At 50.0% G+C, this 18,380-nt stretch overlaps 1 protein-coding gene across 1 annotated transcript; it reads left to right on the forward strand.

Annotated features, from left to right (window-relative positions):
- The first annotated feature begins 4,833 nt into the window (after positions 1–4,833).
- On the forward strand, positions 4,834–18,127 carry LOC146829580 (protein shisa-1-like). Its single transcript, XM_085608283.1, has 2 exons — positions 4,834–5,666; positions 17,120–18,127. Exons 1-2 carry the CDS (start codon positions 5,384–5,386, stop codon positions 17,656–17,658), a joined length of 822 nt encoding a protein of 273 aa, XP_085464409.1. The 5' UTR covers positions 4,834–5,383; the 3' UTR covers positions 17,659–18,127.
- The last annotated feature ends 253 nt before the right edge of the window (positions 18,128–18,380 follow it).

Raw genomic sequence — 18,380 nt, forward strand, 5'->3', positions numbered from 1 at the left:
TGCGTTTTCTCCCCTTCACTGTATACATAAGTATGATGTCTTTGCTTATATCTTTATGCATCCTCATGTCCTGCGATGTAGTGCAATGTTTCTTTTCCTTTGTGTATGTAAAGCACTCTGATACCCACGGGTCTAGAAGCGCTATATAAAACTTTATAAATAAAAAGCGGCCCCACTTGTCTTTAGGTGTGGTTCACCATTGTCTGGTAACCAATACCTGCTGGAGCGAGATGCGCGTTTTGAATCGTCTAAGGTAGCAAGCTGCGAGCATACTGAAAAACTGTGAAGTGCACGATTGTCTCAACCTAATATAAACTTATTTTGACTTATACTTAAGTGGTTGTCGATTTGCTTAACTTTATACTATTGTGCGACCTCCTCTGATGTCTCTGTAAAACTTACCTTTTGTACCGAAGTTTGTCCTGAATTTTGACCTCCTGTCCTGAATTTTTGTTCTGAATTTTGACCCTTTGTCCTGAATTTTTACACTCACCGTACTGAAATTGCACCCATGCCAGTTGGCCACCCTACCTCAGTAATAAAAACCAGAAGCCGTAGCACATGGTATGCAGCGCTTCTATATTGAAATGCGGTGCTCATTTGCATGGGGGTCAGCCCACCCCACCATGAATTAGTTTATCCTGGAATGTTAGGAGTACTTTAGGCCCTTTCTTCACTTGTGAGGTGAGGCTGCAAAATACAACTCTTTTCATTAAATGCATAGGATCATAGAATGGTATTTCTAGTCTCCCTCCCACACTTTAAAATGGAGGCATAGAAATGCAGCTAAGCACACAAATATGGTACTCAACACTATTCTGTGCCTCCCCTTGAATCATAAAATATGGCTGTTGGAAAACGAGGCAGCATCTGTGAGGCCTGCACAAATAACATGACTACATTTGTCCTTCACTGGGAACCAAACACCCAATTGTAGCGCCTTACTCTCAGAGGGTAGCGTTGCAGAGCAGTCTGAGGCTTACTCAAGGGAGGTGGTGTGGGCTAGTAATCGCCGAAATAACACTCAATAATTGATTGTCCAGTCTGTACTTTGCTTTATAAAAGTAAGAGTACATTTATTAAACACACACACCACTCAATACTATGCACCAATTTACAAATATACATAAGCTGTTGGAATTACTTTGTGACATTGCATAACATCTCCACCCCTCCCGCAGGGGGGGGTGGGGTCTAGTGCCACCACTCCCATGTATGCACATCAACTTGCCCCCAATGCAGTTAGTTGAACATAACCTGGAGCAAGGGCCCTGCGCACTGGCACCATCCCAGTGGCGACCCACCCCATTACCTCAACAAGCATTAAAAAGGGGTAATCCTGCCTTGGTGACACATGACCCTGACTGAGCATCTCCTACTGACCATAAAGTATGCACCTCTATATCTTAAGGGCTAGCAGACTGGGGTCTTCACCTAAGCGCAGCAGCAAGAATCCATGTTTACGCACACTTTAGAATGACAGTACTCATAACCTTGGTTGATCATTTGAATGCATTGCAATTACAGCCCCTAAAGGCATCACAGATGAAATTACTGGATTGCGCATATACAGCCAGACACCCAAGCAGGACTGTCTGGCAACATAGCCCCACTTGGCTTATGACATCTCCTTACACATGTGACTTACAGTCCCTTCCAAAGAAGTACTCCTGGCAACTACACTTCTCCTGCAGTGTGCCTCTTCACTTTAAAAGGAATCACAGGTAAAAGCATGGGATTACGTAAATACAGCCAGACCCCCTAGCAGGAAGGTCCAGCAACATAACTCCATTTAGCTTAACATCACCTTACACAGGTACTTCACTTTACACATGTGAATTTCAGTCCACCTAAAAAGAAATAACCAATAGTAAATGCATTTCGGTGCAATTACACCACTTCACCTCCAGGGGATGCCCTTCTCCAGACATCCCCCAACTCAGCCCTTCACTCCGTGATGCACTTCATAGTACACCCTCAGCTGTAGAACATAAGTTCCAGCCTAGAAGGTGTTAAAGGCTGGCTGAGCCCTTGAGAGGTTATTCTTTCAGATGCCCCGTGACACTTAGGGGTGGACTGTTCTTCTTTATGCTGGGGGAGACTGCGGTGCTCCTGCAGCCCCCCTGCACCTCTTTTCACACGTGAGGGTGACCCCCTCCCCTGGGGGCCACCAGGCACCAAAATGGCAGATTTCTTCGTGCTGGGGGGGGGGGAGACTGGGCCTCTCCAGCAGCTCCCCCAGCACCTTTTCACCAGTGAGGGTGACCCCCCTCCTCTGGGGGCCACAAAGCACCAAAATAGTAGATTTCCAAATGCCTGGCGACGCATTATGGGGCGCTTCATGCTCCTCTTTACCAGCTCCCGCCACTGGGAACACTCTCCTCTGCCCTCTGAGAGCGTAGATTCAGCAGTGTGCTGTCTTCACTGGCTCCCTGCGCCAGCCTTTCGCCAGGATCTCTTTCTGGGCCCCTCTTGTCCCTGTGCAGAGACCCCTGTTTCTGTGCACCAGTCCTGGGCTCTTCTTCTGGTGCTGATAGGGTCCTGGGGGCAGTCAGGGGGTCTCTCCTTCCAACTGCCCATTGCGCCAGGCTCCAGCACCTTCAGCCTCAGCCGAGCACACACCCCAGAGAGCTTCTCTTCCTGTGCAGGCACTTTTTAAAAGTTGAGTAGGGGGCTGGCAGGAAGTCTCTGTTGGTCCTATCAAACAGCGACACATCACGTCCCTGCCCCTGCTGCCTCCTTCTTGTCCAGCCTCTGGGTATGTTAAAAATGGTGTCATCCAGTGTCTCTGAAACCCCTTTCGCCCACGCTGCCTTCCCTCCTTGGTGCAGCCTGGTGCCTGGCACCCAGTGACAGCTGCTGATGGATGAGCCTGTAGCCCCTCCCATCTTCTCTTCCTGGAGAGGAGGCCCTCGCTTGTGGAAGAAAGGTTATCAATCCATCCAGCTGAGGTCAGCCCTCAGCCTGGGTCTGGTCCTGGCTGGCTCACAGAAATATGACAGTTCTGGATGACCCAAAAGCAGTACAAATATGACTTTGGACTCTGCAGAATACTTATTTTCACATTTGCTACATTAAGTGCGTGTCTGGAATCTGTGGGCCTAATTGAAGTTAATCTAGCCCCTGGCTCCACATTCCCATAGGGGAATAATGAAGTAAAAAAACAGTAAGACACACTGACTTTCCCTGGCATGTTTCCAGTGTATATTCCACCCAATACTGCATAATTCCTGCCACACCATTCACTTTGTAGCTGCTCCTGGAGTGCACACGCTAGGAATCTCCCCTGAGCTGCCCGTACACGTGTGCACACGCATGTACACATGTGTCTGCATGTAACCAGCCCGGTGTCCCTTACTCCAGCTGCTGCGCAGTGGCCTGGTCAAGCCAGGAGAACACCAGTAAAATCCCCATGCAGTCTCTTACATCCTGAGTTCACTGTGGGTGAGTCCCAACTTATGAGGCTCCCCCACAGTAAAAGCTCCACAATTAGGTGCTCAAAAAGCGAAACATCTGGGCGGGCCATAGTGTCAGAACCACCTTCTAACAATGGCATACAACGGTATTTCTTTGCTTCCTCCTCAACACTAGAAGGAGCAAAAATACAAGTAAGGCGACCACCTCACTCCATACCTTTAATGACCCTCCCTCCAGTCACAACCTTTTCAACTACAAAAAAAAAGATTCCAGTTGTGTAGTCCAATTAGTTGAATGGAAGAAAAAGCAGGACTACAGCACCCAGAATGCATTAGGTTTGGTTATCACCCTAAGTCTGGGCCTGAAAACCGTGTCCAGAGTGACCTGGTAGGAGGAGGACCCCTAAATATAAGGGATCTCAAACTCTTTTAAAAATCAGAGGCCCCTTACCAGTCCGCTGCACGTTCTGTAGGGCGGTTTCAAAGTTGTGCTGCCGGACCCGGGTAGTGGATGGGGCCAGGGTTCTGTAGTAGCTTGGTAGGTCTATGCCCCCAGTGTTTGGTGCCACAGTGTGTTGCATGAATACTTTATCCAGCTGTCTTTAGTTTGATACACATACTTTTTTGCCTTGAGGGGCACCCTCCAGGAACCACTTGCCCTGATACAAATGTGCAACTTGTCAACCCTTTCTTAAAAATACTTGGGGATTTTTTCAACTTTCCCAAACATAGTCTAGACTGGAGTTAGAATAGTAAATAAGCCTCGTGCACTGTTTTGGCGGAAACCAGCACTTTCCATTCCAGGACTGGAGTTAGAAAAGTAAACTAGCCTTTCCATCGTCCATAAAGACCAATCAATTCTGGAACTAGTGGTTCAGTTTTACATCCTTGCCTTCAAGAAACGAACGTGCTGAGAAAAACAAACAACCGCAGGAGCAAGTTGTAAACGGTGTGTAATAAAAACGAGGGACAGACCTTTAAAACACCGACGTGTTGCCAGCTTGAAAAGACTACACGGCGTAGTAACATGTGCATGCGTGTTTCTACCCAAAACGCGCCATTCAGCCCGCGCCCCTCTGCACCCCATGCATTCTCCGCGCCCAGCGTGGAATATTTTTCGCCCATTCACTCGCCACAATGCCAGGCTGGCTTGCAGTGTCACTCAGCACATGCACAATTACACGCCCAGGCGCGTAAACGGCTGCCCCTTTTCACTCCGAGCAGCCAATTAAAGGATTACGCAGAAATTGTGCAAGGTTGTGGCAAAGCGCAACACAATGCGGAGAGAAGCCCCCTGAATGCAAACAGGGATGTGTTTTTAATTGGGCGGGGAGCTGGCTGTGCTCATTAGCAGGGGCCTATCCCGGTGAGCAGAGGGTGGGGGGCTGTGAGGGGATTTAGGCAGGGCAGTGGGGGCGGGTCCACGTGGAGTTCTGCGTCTCATTCAATCCTCTGGACTTTCCTGAGACAGTGGCCGGTTTGTCCGGAGTCTTTCCCGAGCAGCCCAGGGACCGGAGCAGGACTGGGGGGGAAGAGAGGCTTGGCTCCCCAACACTTTGGAATCTTTGTTCACGGAAAACTGCAGAGCCCGTCTTTTTCCCCCCTCAAGAGTTTGTGTTTTGCATCAGCTCTACGCTTTTTCTGTATATGGAGTAGATTTTTTTTGGTTTTTTGTAAACTCTAGTTTCTTTTTTCAGCTACTCCTCTGATTTAACCCTTCTCGTTTTTTTTTCTTCTAATTTACCTTTAACCAGTCTTTTAGTGGGTTTCCATTTAGGTTAGTTTAATAGTCACTTTGAATTGTGTTACACTTTGTTATTGTTGAAGTTACTTTTTGCGTTGTTTACCACCGGTCCTTTTAAACTCGCCCCGGGTACTGTTAGTTTTAAACTTTTAGTCCCATCACTTGAGAGGGGAGATTAAAGCAAGTTTTAGTTTTGCCTGGGGCTTTGTTCTGCGGTGCCCTCATGGAGGGAACCCTCCTGCTTCTGCTCCCCCTACTGCGGCTTGTCGCCGGGGAGTACTGCCACCCCTGGGCGGACGGGGGCCCGCAGGGGGAGCGGCGCGGGGGCTTCCAGTGCCCCGAGAGGTACGACGCGCCCGAGGCCTCCTTCTGCTGTGGGACCTGCGGCCTGCGCTACTGCTGCTCGGCCCCGGAGGCCCGGTTGGACCAGGGCCTGTGCAGCAACGACTACTCCGAGGGCCCCCCCGAGGACCTGGAGGAGATTGGGAGCACCTACCCGCCCGCAGGTGAGTGCGCAGTGGCGTCATGGTCGCGGGGGAGGGGCGGAGGTAGCGCTTCAGAGAGGGTACATACTTGAGACGGAGGGGTGTTAGTAAATGTGGGGTGACGGATATAGAGATTTGGGGCACTGTGGGAGCGAGCATTGACTTGAGATATGGGGTCAGTGAGGGAGATGCGCCCAGAAGGGTCCAGGTGGGGGCAGTGAGTGAGAGGGGTACAGAAGGGTCCAGGTGGGGCAGTGAGTGAGAGGGGTACAGAAGGGTCCAGGTGGGGCAGTGAGTGAGAGGGGTTCAGAAGGGTCCAGGTGGGGCAGTGAGTGAGAGGGGTTCAGAAGGGTCTAGGTGGTGCAGTGAGGAAAACGGGTTCAGAAGGGTCTAGGTGGTGCAGTGAGGGAAACGGGTGCAGAAGGGTCCAGGTGGGGGCAGTGAGGGAGAGGGGTTCAGAAGGGTCCAGGTGGGGGCAGTGAGGGAGAGGGGTGCAGAAGGGTCCAGGTGGGGGCAGTGAGGGAGAGGGGTGCAGAAGGGTCCAGGTGGGGGCAGTGAGGGAGAGGGGTGCAGAAGGGTCCAGGTGGGGGCAGTGAGGGAGAGGGGTGCAGAAGGGTCCAGGTGGGGGCAGTGAGGGAGAGGGGTACAGGAGGGTCCAGGTGGGGGCAGTGAGGGAGAGGGGCACAGGAGGGTCCAATTGGAAGTGAGGAAGAGGTACAAATGGCGTTTATTAATTAATAACACACTGGAGGAGGGAAGGCGGGCATCAGAACAGATGATAGACGCAGGTGGGACGCTGGTGACGGTTTCTGATGAGATGTGTTAAGTGAGGGCTTTGAGGGGTAGGACCCAAGTGAGGCTGTGATGAATACATTATTTGGGGGGGGTTGATGGATTAAAGGTATATATGAGGCAGGGTAAGATAGTGTGTAACTGAGCACCCCCTTCAAAAAATATTGTGATGGGCAATGAGACCATTACAAAACGCGTAGTTATTGTAACGCAGGAGAAGCCCACAGGTGGGCCGCCGTACTCCGGCGTGGCGCCATTAAAATGTTCTGTTGTAAGAAATGTGGGCGACCCTGAGCAACATGGCATCGCCCACGAGTTTGAAGGGGCCTACAGGGGTTAAGATGCGGGCACTTGGAGGAGTATGCGGAATGCATTAGTAGTACTTGTTCCTGAAAGTGTGTAGGGGGGTGCAGCTCTGGTGGCTGCTGGGAGTGTGTTGGGGGGATGCAGCGTCTGCTGGGAGCTTAGCAGCTGTGCCTGCTTGGAGTGTGTGGGGAGTGCATTAGCAGTGCCGTAAGTGTGAGTATGGTTGCCCTGGTATCTGTAAGTGTGTGGGGAATGGGAGTCTGGTGGCTGCTGGGAGTGTGGTGGGGATACAGCAGGGGAGTGAGCACATGGCCTATGTGGTAAATACATTAGCAGTGCTGGGACTGTGGGAATGGTTACACTGGTATCTGGAATGTGTGAGAAATGTAGCTCCGGTGGCTGCTGGGAGTCTGGTGAGAAATATAGCTCTGATGGCTGCTAGGAGAGCATGGGGCAGCGCTGCGCTGGTGCCTTCTGAGATGCTGGGAATGTGGTGGGTATGCAGCTCTGGTGGCTGCTAGGAGGGGGCAGCGATGCCTGCATGGAGTTATGTGGTGAATGCATTAGTGGGGCTGGTTGCTCTGGTATCCGGAAGTGTGTGAGGGCTGTTGAGAGCCTAGTGGGAATGGAGCTGGTGGCTGCTGGGATAGCAGTGTGAATGAAGCTCTGGGGGCTACACGCTGTTGGCTACTAGAGTGAGTGTTGGGGTACATTTCTGGAGCTTTATTGGGGAATGCGTCACTGGTGCCCACTACCAGCCAGTGGGATGAGGCCATGCGGCTCTGGTGTCTGGAGGTGGCGCGCCACTGTTGCATACTGGGGGTCTGCAATAGCACGTTTTTGTGACACCATCTGTTTGGTCCTATGAGAAGGAGATGGTTGGGGGGAGGGGTGGAAGGGGGGTGTCGCCCCCACCCACTCTTCCTCCGTTGAAGCATCCTGGGTTGACAGTCTCACGAAGTTGGTTGAAAACGAGCTGCTTTATCTCAGAGGACCTCGGGTGTACGATTTCATGTCCGTGTTTTCCTTTGGGGGGGTTCAGTCGTGGTAGACATTCCAGACTTGGATGGCGCTTGGTGCTCCCTTTGATGGAGGTGTCTCTCGCCAAGGGTCGGGCAGTAGGTTATCTACCCAGGTGCGGGGGTACTTGGGTTTCCTTGTGGCCCCTAGGGTCAGTTGTTGAGACACTCGACGTCTCTTGTGCTGTGAAGGCCGATATCCGGAGGGCAAGTTCCCCCCCGGTGCCGGTGCTTCCCACCTGTTCGTGTACTCTCAGTGCACGTGTCGTTTGTGCATGGCTCGAATCACACACAAACTTCCGTTTTGGGTCTAAAAATAGACACCCGTATGCCATGGCTGTATCTTATTAACATTTACTTACCTTTGGAATTCCCAAAAAATGCTATTCCCAGGCGTGTTTAGGGGAACCAGCATGTATGCATCCAGAAGTGTGGCCATCCTACAATGCCCGTGCCTGGTTGTAACAATTTCCGCCAGCCCTGTGGATAATATTTGAATATGTGGTGAAATCCCCCCCCCCCCCCCCCGCGCAACTTTTTTTGTGCGTGATATTCTGCATTCCACTGAAGTCGGATTTACTCCTGCCCTTCAGGTGTACATGTACACCAGTTTCTGGGGGGAAACCTGCACAAGTTTGTCGAGTACCAGTAAAAGGATGTAAGCACCCTCACATTTACTAATGTTAATTATTTTCGGTGCCCGCCCTCCACGTTTGTGAGCAGGCTTGCTCACAAGTAAAACAAAATCACTCTGTGAATACTCTCAGTGAGTAGATCTATTTATTCACAACTGAGAGAATGCGAGCACCCTAAATAAATGAGTTAATTAATTTTTTTTTTCTTTTCTTTTTTTCTTATACGAGGGCTGGGTCACTGTTGAGGTACAGCACGCACAATGCACACAGGTGGGCTGCAAAAGTTCTGTACATGTGATGTAATGTGTGAAAAACGTCTGATTTTATGTCTTTAAAATTCACATTGATACGGCCCGTGTCTCGTATGACTGATTTTTATCCGAGTAACACTGCTCGTTAAACCACGGATGGTGGGTTATTATTTAAAAAGAATACTGATATAGTGTGAACTGTCACCTTGGAAGGCATCCTGGCGCCAGCTATCGATAGCAAAACACACAAGATGATGGACGGAATGTTGCACATTGGCAAAACATTCACCCCCAGTCACAGATCTGGGTTTAATCCATCGTTAATTTGCTCACCACGCCACACAGATCAGACATGGCCATATTCAAATCAGTCTTGACCCTGTGCCTCTTGGGAACAGTCCAGCCCGAACTGCCAAACCAGGTCTTCCCTGGACCGGAATCAAGCATCCTAGGACCGGTTTCGGGGTTTCACCCCTCTTCAGCCAGGATAGCTTGACTCCAGTGGCATAGTGAGCATGGGATCCACGTCTGGGCATACCCTTCCCACATAGGGCGAACAGCAAAACACACAAGATGATGGACGGAATGTTGCACATTGCCAAAACATTCACCCCCGGTCACAGATCTGGGTTTAATCCATCGTTATTTTGCTCATCACACCACCCCAGTTCAGACATGGCCATATGCAAATCAGTCTTGACCCTGCGCCTCATGGGAACTGCCATGCCATGTCTTCCCAGCTATCAATAACCACACCCACACACATGCAGAAACCTGGAGAGAATAACGCCAGGGTTTTCAGGCTTTCCTGAAGGCTTAAGGTTGCTGGTGGAATGGGGTGAGATGCAGACTTCTCCAGAGACTGGTCGCATGCACAGAACATGGTCCGGCCCTACATTTGGGAAGCAACCAGGATCCGCATTAGCTGAACCTGGAGCTCTAGGCACAGTGCAGCCTTGTAGTTTGTGTCTGAGCTGGTGAGGCCCAATGAGATGACGGCCCTATGATCGGCGATTTTGAGCTGAATCCTATTGGCTGCCAGGAGTCAACAGTCCAGAGAAGTGGAAGTAGAGGGCTAGCCTGGCGAATGAAGCTCACATTTTTGTTGCCTTGGTCTGCGTATGATACAGGGTAGCCTGCTGCACCTACAAACAAGGCAGTGCCTTCATCCAGTCTGCTCAGAATGATGCTTTGCCCCAAGGGAGGGTGAAAACGAGTTGGCAGCAAAGGTAATATTTGCGACGTGCCCACGTTCAGTCAAGGCAAATGGTAAGAGACCATAAATACATAAAGTGGTCACAAATTCCATTTCTCAGGGTAGTGGAAACTAATCCCGGATCTACCGTATCTAAACACTATGCTGTCATCCAAGATTTGGTATTTCACAGTAGTTGATACATTTGTATTTACTAAAATCTGCATGCAGCATATATAATTATAATAATTTCAGCCTTGAAGAAGCCCAGACTGTCGAGCCTCAGGGGGTGAAACGCATGGTGGGTGTTCCTGGCGGAAATGATGTCCTTGTTGGTAGGAACACGTTCTGCATAAACAGAATGCGACGGAGAACAGTACAAGTGCCTTCACATCCTGATGGCACGCTGAAAGAAAGGGGACATTGTTGCACATCATGTTGTGACCTTCACTGTTTCTTTGTGGTGTTTGCAATCTATCATTTTGTGTATTTGCATGCATCCAGATGGGGCAAAGGGTCCTACCCTGGACCATACCCTCCTGCAAGCTAACCTGGTTCGCCCCAGGCAGGCCCTGTCCACCCACTGCCCGGAAACCCCACCATGTGGACTAGGAGTAGTAGCTTTTGTGGTGAATAAATACACAAAAGCAATACCTGAGAAAATTGAAGCAAACTCTCGCTCTTCTAGCTGGTCTGCATTGATGATACGCTTTACTCCTCCTAATGAGGACTGTAGTCAGCCCTGTTGACTATTAGAAGCCTCCTCTGGGAAAGCACGAGAGTTAGTCAGCGAAGCGTGCCACTAGGGCCCGGCCCCCGGGATCCTCGCCACGCCCAACCAGCATGGCCGGGGTAGCCCCATTGGCGGCCGGCCGGAGTAGGAAGTACTTCTGGGTCACAGCTCCGTGATGTATTTCCGGCCTGGGGCTCGGTGCAGGAAAGAGGGAGGAGCAACGGTAAAGAGGCCACAGAGCATTGACTCGCAAGGTTCTTAAAGGGAGTCCTCCTTACGTACTCCCTAGGCCAGCACTGAAGGGAGGGACGTTAAGCTCTCCGCTGGGAGAATGGTGTCACCGGCTGGGGATGCAAGGGCGCCAGTTCACGAATTAGGGCAGGGGGCAATATCCCCTGGTTATCCCCTTCTAGCCTCCTTGGCAGCCTGGTGGTAGAGGGGTGGGCCACAGAAAATGGCGGACAATGTCCAGTGGGCTGGGGCCTACCTCTCAAGGACGCAGGTGGTCGTGCTTTGCATGGTTCTCAATTGGGAGAGCTGAGCCAGAGGGCCACTTGGTGCTGGGGGCAAGTAATATGTGAAGTATGAAGATACGATTGTGATTTGATTGTAGATGTCACAAATTGTCAATATTGGTTTATAAAAGTATGAGATGTTATTAATATGTATTATTAATTGTCATGTGTGTGTTATGAAAGTTAAACATGGCAGTTTATACCCACACTCTAAAAGTATTAAGTGGTGTTTGTGGGTAACTAGGGGGCGGGGATCATACTAGGGGTCCGGGTCCTATAGGCTCAGGCCTGGACCCCTTGCAACCACACATACCCTTAATCCTCGGCAATAAAGCCCCTACCCATGTTCCCAATAAAAAGGAGATGTGGTTAGAGGGGAGAACATCTTGTGGCCCTTCAGGTTTCGGTCTGGGGGTTGAAAGAGTTGTGGTGAGAAGGGGGGGGGGCAATCCGGAATTCTTGACACCTCTTCCTCTGAAGGTTTATTCTAAGTGTCTGGATTCTTTCCAGTGGTGGTGTTCAGCCCTTTCTTCAATTGGTTGGGCTTCTTTGCTGCCCGTCAGGTCCTTTGCAAAGGGTTTGAGCAAAGGTTATCTTTGCATATGTCATGCTCAATGGGCAGAAATCGAGGTGTTGGGTGAGCCCTGGAGAAGTTTTGGTGGCAGTTAATTGCTTTCGTTTCCCTCCTGAAAAACTTTTCTGTATTCCTTCTCACTGTTCATTCACTCACTTCTTGAAATTTAAAACTGGGGCCAAAAGCTCAGAACTTTATCATGCAGCCACCTGGACTTCCTCACATACGTCCACCCATTATTACTGCCCATAGAACTTTGTCTCTTAAGCTTTCTCGGTCTCTGTTCTCCATTACATTTCACCTAGATCTGTGTTGTCATGAATAGCCACTTAGTGTTCGTGGCTTTCTGTGAGCTTCTGTTTGTGCTAAAGGTCTGGATGTAACTTTTGTGTTTCTCACCCAGTAACAACTGGGGTGGGGCACGTAGAAGTTGTCGTGATAGTTAACTGGTAACTTTCATTACCCTTAGTTCTACTCTTCCATATCCAAGTAGTTGACTTTCAATGGTTTGGATAGGCCTGGGCGAGGACGAAGGTGCTTGCCTGGTTCTAGCGTCCAGCAGGGTGGGCACAGCTAGCATTCCACCATGCTTACAGGTTTTTTCTTTCTTTTCCAATAAGTTAACCTAATTTCTATTTTATTTTATGGTTCTCTATAGCATGAACCAGACTCATAAGGTAGCTGCACCAGGAGCAGGCAGTAAAAAAACGAAAAATATCAAACCGTGCGGCTACACATGAAAGCTAAAAGCCAGAACCTTGTGTCGGACAAGGGTAGATGAGTCGGAGTGAGTTGGCAAATACAGGGGTGTAAAAGCATGCCTAGGATTAGCACTCTGGTGAGCAGTCGTGCATATATTGAGTTGAAATAGTTAAGGTGGAGTCTTGCATACGTATTGGAATCATGTTGATGGTCTTCTCTGCTTCACTTGGAGGTGGACATATTTGGGAGTGGCAGTGATATGGCAGATCCTCCTCATAGGAGGGATTCATGCTTGTAGCAAGGGAATGGAGTTCGCTCTCTTCACTGCTGTTGCTGGGACAGGGCTCACTGGTTCAAGTGAGCAAGAAAGCATCGCTGTAGTGGGTTACTCACACTAAGACTAGCTCACACATTTTAAATCTTACATTGGAGTGAGCTGGAATCACAATCTAGTTTGGAGATCTTCCTTTATTGTTTGGTGGACAGCACTGACCATCTTGGAAAAGCTTCTAACTTCAATTAGCAGCCAGCTGAGGATGGGTGCTGGGCAGTCTGATATTGGGCCACTGCTTCTTAGTCCGGCTGCCACTTGGAAGGCAGTTTTTAGCTGGGCCCTGTGGGTCTTACAAATGTCAGGCTGTAGGGAGTTACCGTAATCCAGCCTTGATGGTAAGACATTGTACAAGTGATTTGAACTCTAACGTAGGGAGAAGGAATTTGTTTCTCTGGAGTAGTCCAATTTGGTGCTGGTCGTCTTCACTAGTTCATCGATGTGGCCAGGCATGTTCAGGTTTTTGTCTCTGATAAATCTTAAAGGCTGATGCTTTTGATAATGAATGGCCTGCAGGCGAGCCATTCTTGTACCGTGGTGGGGTAAGTCGCAGGGTTTCTTGGGAGTTTAGCTTGAAGTGGTGCAGGGGCTTCACAGCTGAAGCCCCTACAATCTCCCCAAGGGAGGCATGTCAATGGAGAAGACCATTGAGTGCTGGTGGGTGACGTCAGTATACAGATGGCATGAGAGATTAGACTGTTTGGGAGGCATGATTGACATTGCCCACTATTGCAGCTGAGCGGCAGAGGAGAGCAAGGAGGGAACTGTCCAGTTAGCTACTATATATAGTGCATCCTCTACTACTAACCTAAAACCTGCTTGGAGTTAGTGGGTTTTTTTCAACTAAGAGGCGGCTAAAGCTTCTTCACTGCTCATCTTTCCAGGTTGTTCCAAAATAGAGTAGATATTTCACACCACGTGGAATTTGTTCGTGTCCGTGGACTGCCTCTGGTTTCTTTAAGCATAATCTTGAGAAACTTTAGGGATTACCCCGATGTCAACGAAGCGTCTACGGTCTCCAGCATTGGCAGGAGTACTGTGACTAGAATTAGTAGTAATGAAGATTACCAGTAATTAGTGGGGCCTTCCTTCTGAGGTCTCTTGCACTAGAGAGATGGATTCTACCTGTTGAGGAGAAGACCTTCTCTATTGTAGTATGGAATGTGCAACTGCTTCTTTTTCCATTTGGAGTGGTTATGGTACCTGTGAGAAGTTGGCCTGATATGTAGTGCTCACTATTCTAGTGATCACTGTGTATCATTCCAAACGACCCTTATTGATGATTGGTTGTAAGTCAACCTTATAGACCAGCTATCCTAGTAGCGTGGATACGAGCAGTCTTTAGGCTAAACTCTAGAGGGCGTGTTAAGCCAGCTGTTTACCATCACATATACCCCTTGAACACCAAGTGAAAGGACACCACACAAGTTATGAAAATAAAAGGATATTTATTTATAACAAGACTACCCTGGCTCTTTATGAGTCAGGGAGCTAAGCACACTACAAAACTCTTAGGAAAATACTTCAGTTGCACAATTTACACAAATGCCCGAGGGGCACGAGAAACCATCTACACTAACAGTGAAATGCGAATGGTTAGAGTCTGGAGGTACTGATTCCGGAGTGATCCGATCAGTGGGACTAAACGAAAAAAGGAACTGGACACTTGTAGAGCGAACCTGCGATGGAGCACCGAGATGCTCGAGTTACCTAGCCCGGAGGCTGCGGCTGCGTGAAGTTCGGCAAGATGTCGGGAGTCCTCGTGTAGTCTCAGGAGCCTGAAAGAAGAAGTTGCTGGCAGGCGACCAGTGACGATGTTCAGAGCGATCCAAGCCTGGATCGGTGATGAAGGAAACCTGAAAGCAGAGGGGACTCAGTTCTCAACCGCTAGCCAGCGATCGTGTGGGTACCAGGAGGGTACCGGCTGAAGTCACCTCGACCAGGTGAGTGGGTGACGTCGGACTCGGCTGTTCCTCGGACCAGGAGGCGCGGCGGCGACCAGGATGGAGGGCGAGCTGTCCCACGAAGGTGTCTGCGGTCGATGGTGCTGGGCCCAGGAAGGGGCAGCGGATCTTGGCAGAGGCAACCCAAGCGGGGGAGTCAAGATGGCGTCGGGAGTGGACCAGGTGGGTCCGTGGTACTCCTCTGTTGAAGGGGAGCAAGAGCCAGTCTGGAGCAACCAGACTAGTGATGAAACAATCGTGGTGCGTCGTGAAGAGGGCCACAAGCCGGTCGGCAAGTGGTCGAACAACGCGGTGAACAACAAGGAGCGGAAGGGCCCCCACGCAGATCTCGGGGATGCTGGGGAGGCAGACTTCGATGCTGGAGCTGCTCAGGGTTAGGGCTTCTCAAACCCTAGGTGCACTCACTCGAGGGTCCCTCGGTGGGCGTGCTAGATAAGCGTCGTGCAGGTTCTGAAGATGGCCGGTCCCGCAGGTCTCGTCACACCTACGTCCCTCAGCTGGGCTGATGAGGTAGGTAAAAGGTCAGAGATGGCAGGGACTCGGGTCTCGTCGAGCTGGGCAGTCTTGATCCGTAGGAGAGACTTACAGCAAACCGCAAGCGCTTAGGTGGTGCCTGCTGGTGCAGGGTGGCTACTCCTTAGCCACAAGGGAGAGTCTTCAGAAATAGTCAAGAGTTCCTTTCGTGGAAAGTGGTTCGTGATTCGGAGTTATCCGATTATCTGATTATCCAATTTGGGAAGGACTCGCTCCTACCTTTATTCTAAGAAAAGGGGATGGCCCGTGACTAGGTTCTACCTATGGGTGGAGCCAGGAGGGGGGTGGTTACACCCCTAACCTTTGTCCGGCTTCGCGCCAGCTCAGGGGCTGGTGTGCCCCCGAAACTGGTTTGAGCCGGGCTATGCACAGTGAGCACCGGGGTGCCACTTGCAGTCCCCTTCTTTTCAGCCCTGCCTACCTGGGATACACAAACCCTGTCTGGGACGGTGCTAACACCGCCCTCGACAGGAAACCCTTTGTCCAAGCTCCCCTTGCTGGAAGGTCCCCCAGCAGCAGGAGGTCAGACTTGTGTCTGGTGGCAGCATCCATTTTGTGATGCTGAGGCTTGAGTCAACTTTAACCGGGGTTCAAGGTTACGTCCATGTCGTGTCCCTCTAAAAGGGGGGAATGCTAACCCCGTCACCAGAACTGGCGAGGGGTTCGGATTCCCATTCGTATGACACCTTACTCGACATGTATAGGTGATGTGAGGCCAAAGTTAGCAAATGCATTAAAAGTAGTTGGCCCGCGTCACCATGGAACGGCTATTTAGGACTTGGTTCCGCAAGCCGCCGACGGGCTCAGCTCGCGCCAGAGCACCATCCCACATGACTCCCTGCACTCTGCCTTCAGGATTGATAAGGCCTGCCATAGGAGTGACTGATAGGAATCCATGTGTCCATTTTAGGGTTTAGGTGTAGGAATACTACACCTACAGCAACGGGTGACTACACCACGTGGCCCCAGCTGTCGTGCAGCCAGTTGTGTCAGATTTGGGGCGGCCATTCCAGGGGTGGCATAATACATGCTTCAGCCCCTGGTAGGCCCTGGGTACACCGATGCCCTGGATACCTGTGGCATGCTGAGACAGGGACTGACAAGGCGACCCAGTTCCAATTAGTGGATGCACCTAACGTACATGTGTGTTAATTTCGAGAGAGAACAGCTAGGCTGTGGGTCTGATTGGCAGGCCCACAGCCGGAGAAAGTCGTAAACCAATGAAGCAAAAGCAAAAAATCTGGGTGATCATAGGATTGCAGACCCTACTCTCCTACAGTACCTCCTTTGTTCTTCGCTTTGTCTAGCTTCTGGTATGTCACTACTTTACTGGGGAGCAGGCCGTTATGTAATAAAGTGGCAATTGTTGGCCGTACCTGCTAGCTGGGTTCATCGGTATGCCATAGGGGGGAACTCATAATTGCAGAATGGAATAGTAATTCCCTGTTTTTAGTTACAAATGGAAGACCACTCTTAAGCTACACTATCACTCCAAAGCCTGATAAAGTGAATGTGTGGAGCACTTTCTGAAAATAAACTGGCCTAGCTTACTCTTTACGGGGGTGCTTCTGGGGTAGCCCATAGAGCATGAGGATGGAGGTCATTGAGTCATTGATTCGGCCCAGGCCCCAGTTTCAGCACTCGATTCGACTTGGGTCGACAAGTGTATCTTTTTCTCTATTTTTTAATGAAAGAACTTCTGGGCGTGTAGTAGGAAGTGATTTGGGGATAAGGCAATCTGTGACTGTGCTGTTCACTTCTTTCTGTGGATATGATGACAATGAACAATTCTTGCAGTCACAAGTTATACTGTAAATATTTGCGCACTACACTTTATGGGCGCAAACTTGTTTACTGTGGCGCATGAATTTGCCTTGTTTTGCTTGATTATAATTTCTAACTCTCTCTCCTTTTTGCTTCCAGTGCCCATGTACCTGCCCTTCCTGCTAGTGGGCAGTGTCTTTGTCACGTTCATCATCGTTGGCTCGCTCGTGGGCATCTGCTGCTGCAAGTGCATCAAAGCGGATGAAGAGGGACTGCAGAGCGGGCCTCCGCCCATACAGAGCCGCCTACTGGAAGCGGACCCTCCCTCAGACCGGACCCCGTCCCGACACTCCAGCTCGAGCTCCAGCTCTGTGTTGCGCCCTCCAATGGATACGCGGCCTCCTCAGAACAACATGTGTCATCCAGGACCTGAGAACATCAACATGTACATGCCGGCGGCGGCCCAGTTCTCCTTGGTGGGATGTCCACAAGGTGCCCAGTTCCTGCACCCTCCGTCAACTGGCCAGCCTTATATGCAGTCACCATACTTAAACTATATGCCAGGGGGTGAGCATGCAATCTTGATGACCTCTGCACCATTCACGGATGGCAGAACTATATATGGTCAAGTGGCATCCAACTACCCCGCTGGCTCCATGCACTGTGAGCAGAGGATGTACCCCGGAGTTGCTCTTTGAGCCTTATGGCAGTCAATGACTTGCAATCTAATCAAGGATACATTTTGGTTATCTTTGGCATGTGCAGGTTAGGGTAAACTGGTAGAATTCAGCTGGTACCCCCATTTTGTAGAAAGCACAATTAAGCGGTTTATATTGGGGCAGACACTGGACGCCCGCGCCCTGACATTGGACCAAAAGCTACATGTGAGCCTCCTGACGTTGTTGCAAGACTTTTGAGTCTGAAATATTGTTTTAATACTTTGTATGAACTTGTAGCATATTTTTAAAGATTCTTTTAACCATGGACTACTGGACAAAAGGCATCTGTTGGATTGCTTCTGCAAAGGAGCTCTAGGCTTGCATTACTCTTTATTTTTTCTTTATTTTAAAATACCATTTTTGTAAAATGCACCTTCAATGTTTGTAACATGCACTTTGTTTACCAAATATTTTTTTAGCTGAAAAAATTAAAAATGTGATTGGTTGATGTTTTGTGCCTTTCACCCTAACTGGAATGGGTCCGTTCAATGCTACCAGTGAACCTAGAATGTCTAGATGGCGTGTTTTAGGGTCATCGCTCCCCTCCACCCACCAACCTACTGAAACCCCACAGTGTGATGGGTAATTCTTGATTATAGCCTGCTCTTGCTGTGCTGCATCGGACGAGGATACAGTTCTCACATAGTTTTCATCACTTGACAACTGAGTCCAACCGGGAAAGACCCCATCAGAGCTAGGCA

The sequence above is a fragment of the Triturus cristatus genome, chromosome 5_2, assembly GCF_964204655.1.
Source record: "Triturus cristatus chromosome 5_2, aTriCri1.1, whole genome shotgun sequence".
Classification (NCBI taxonomy): domain Eukaryota; kingdom Metazoa; phylum Chordata; class Amphibia; order Caudata; family Salamandridae; genus Triturus; species Triturus cristatus.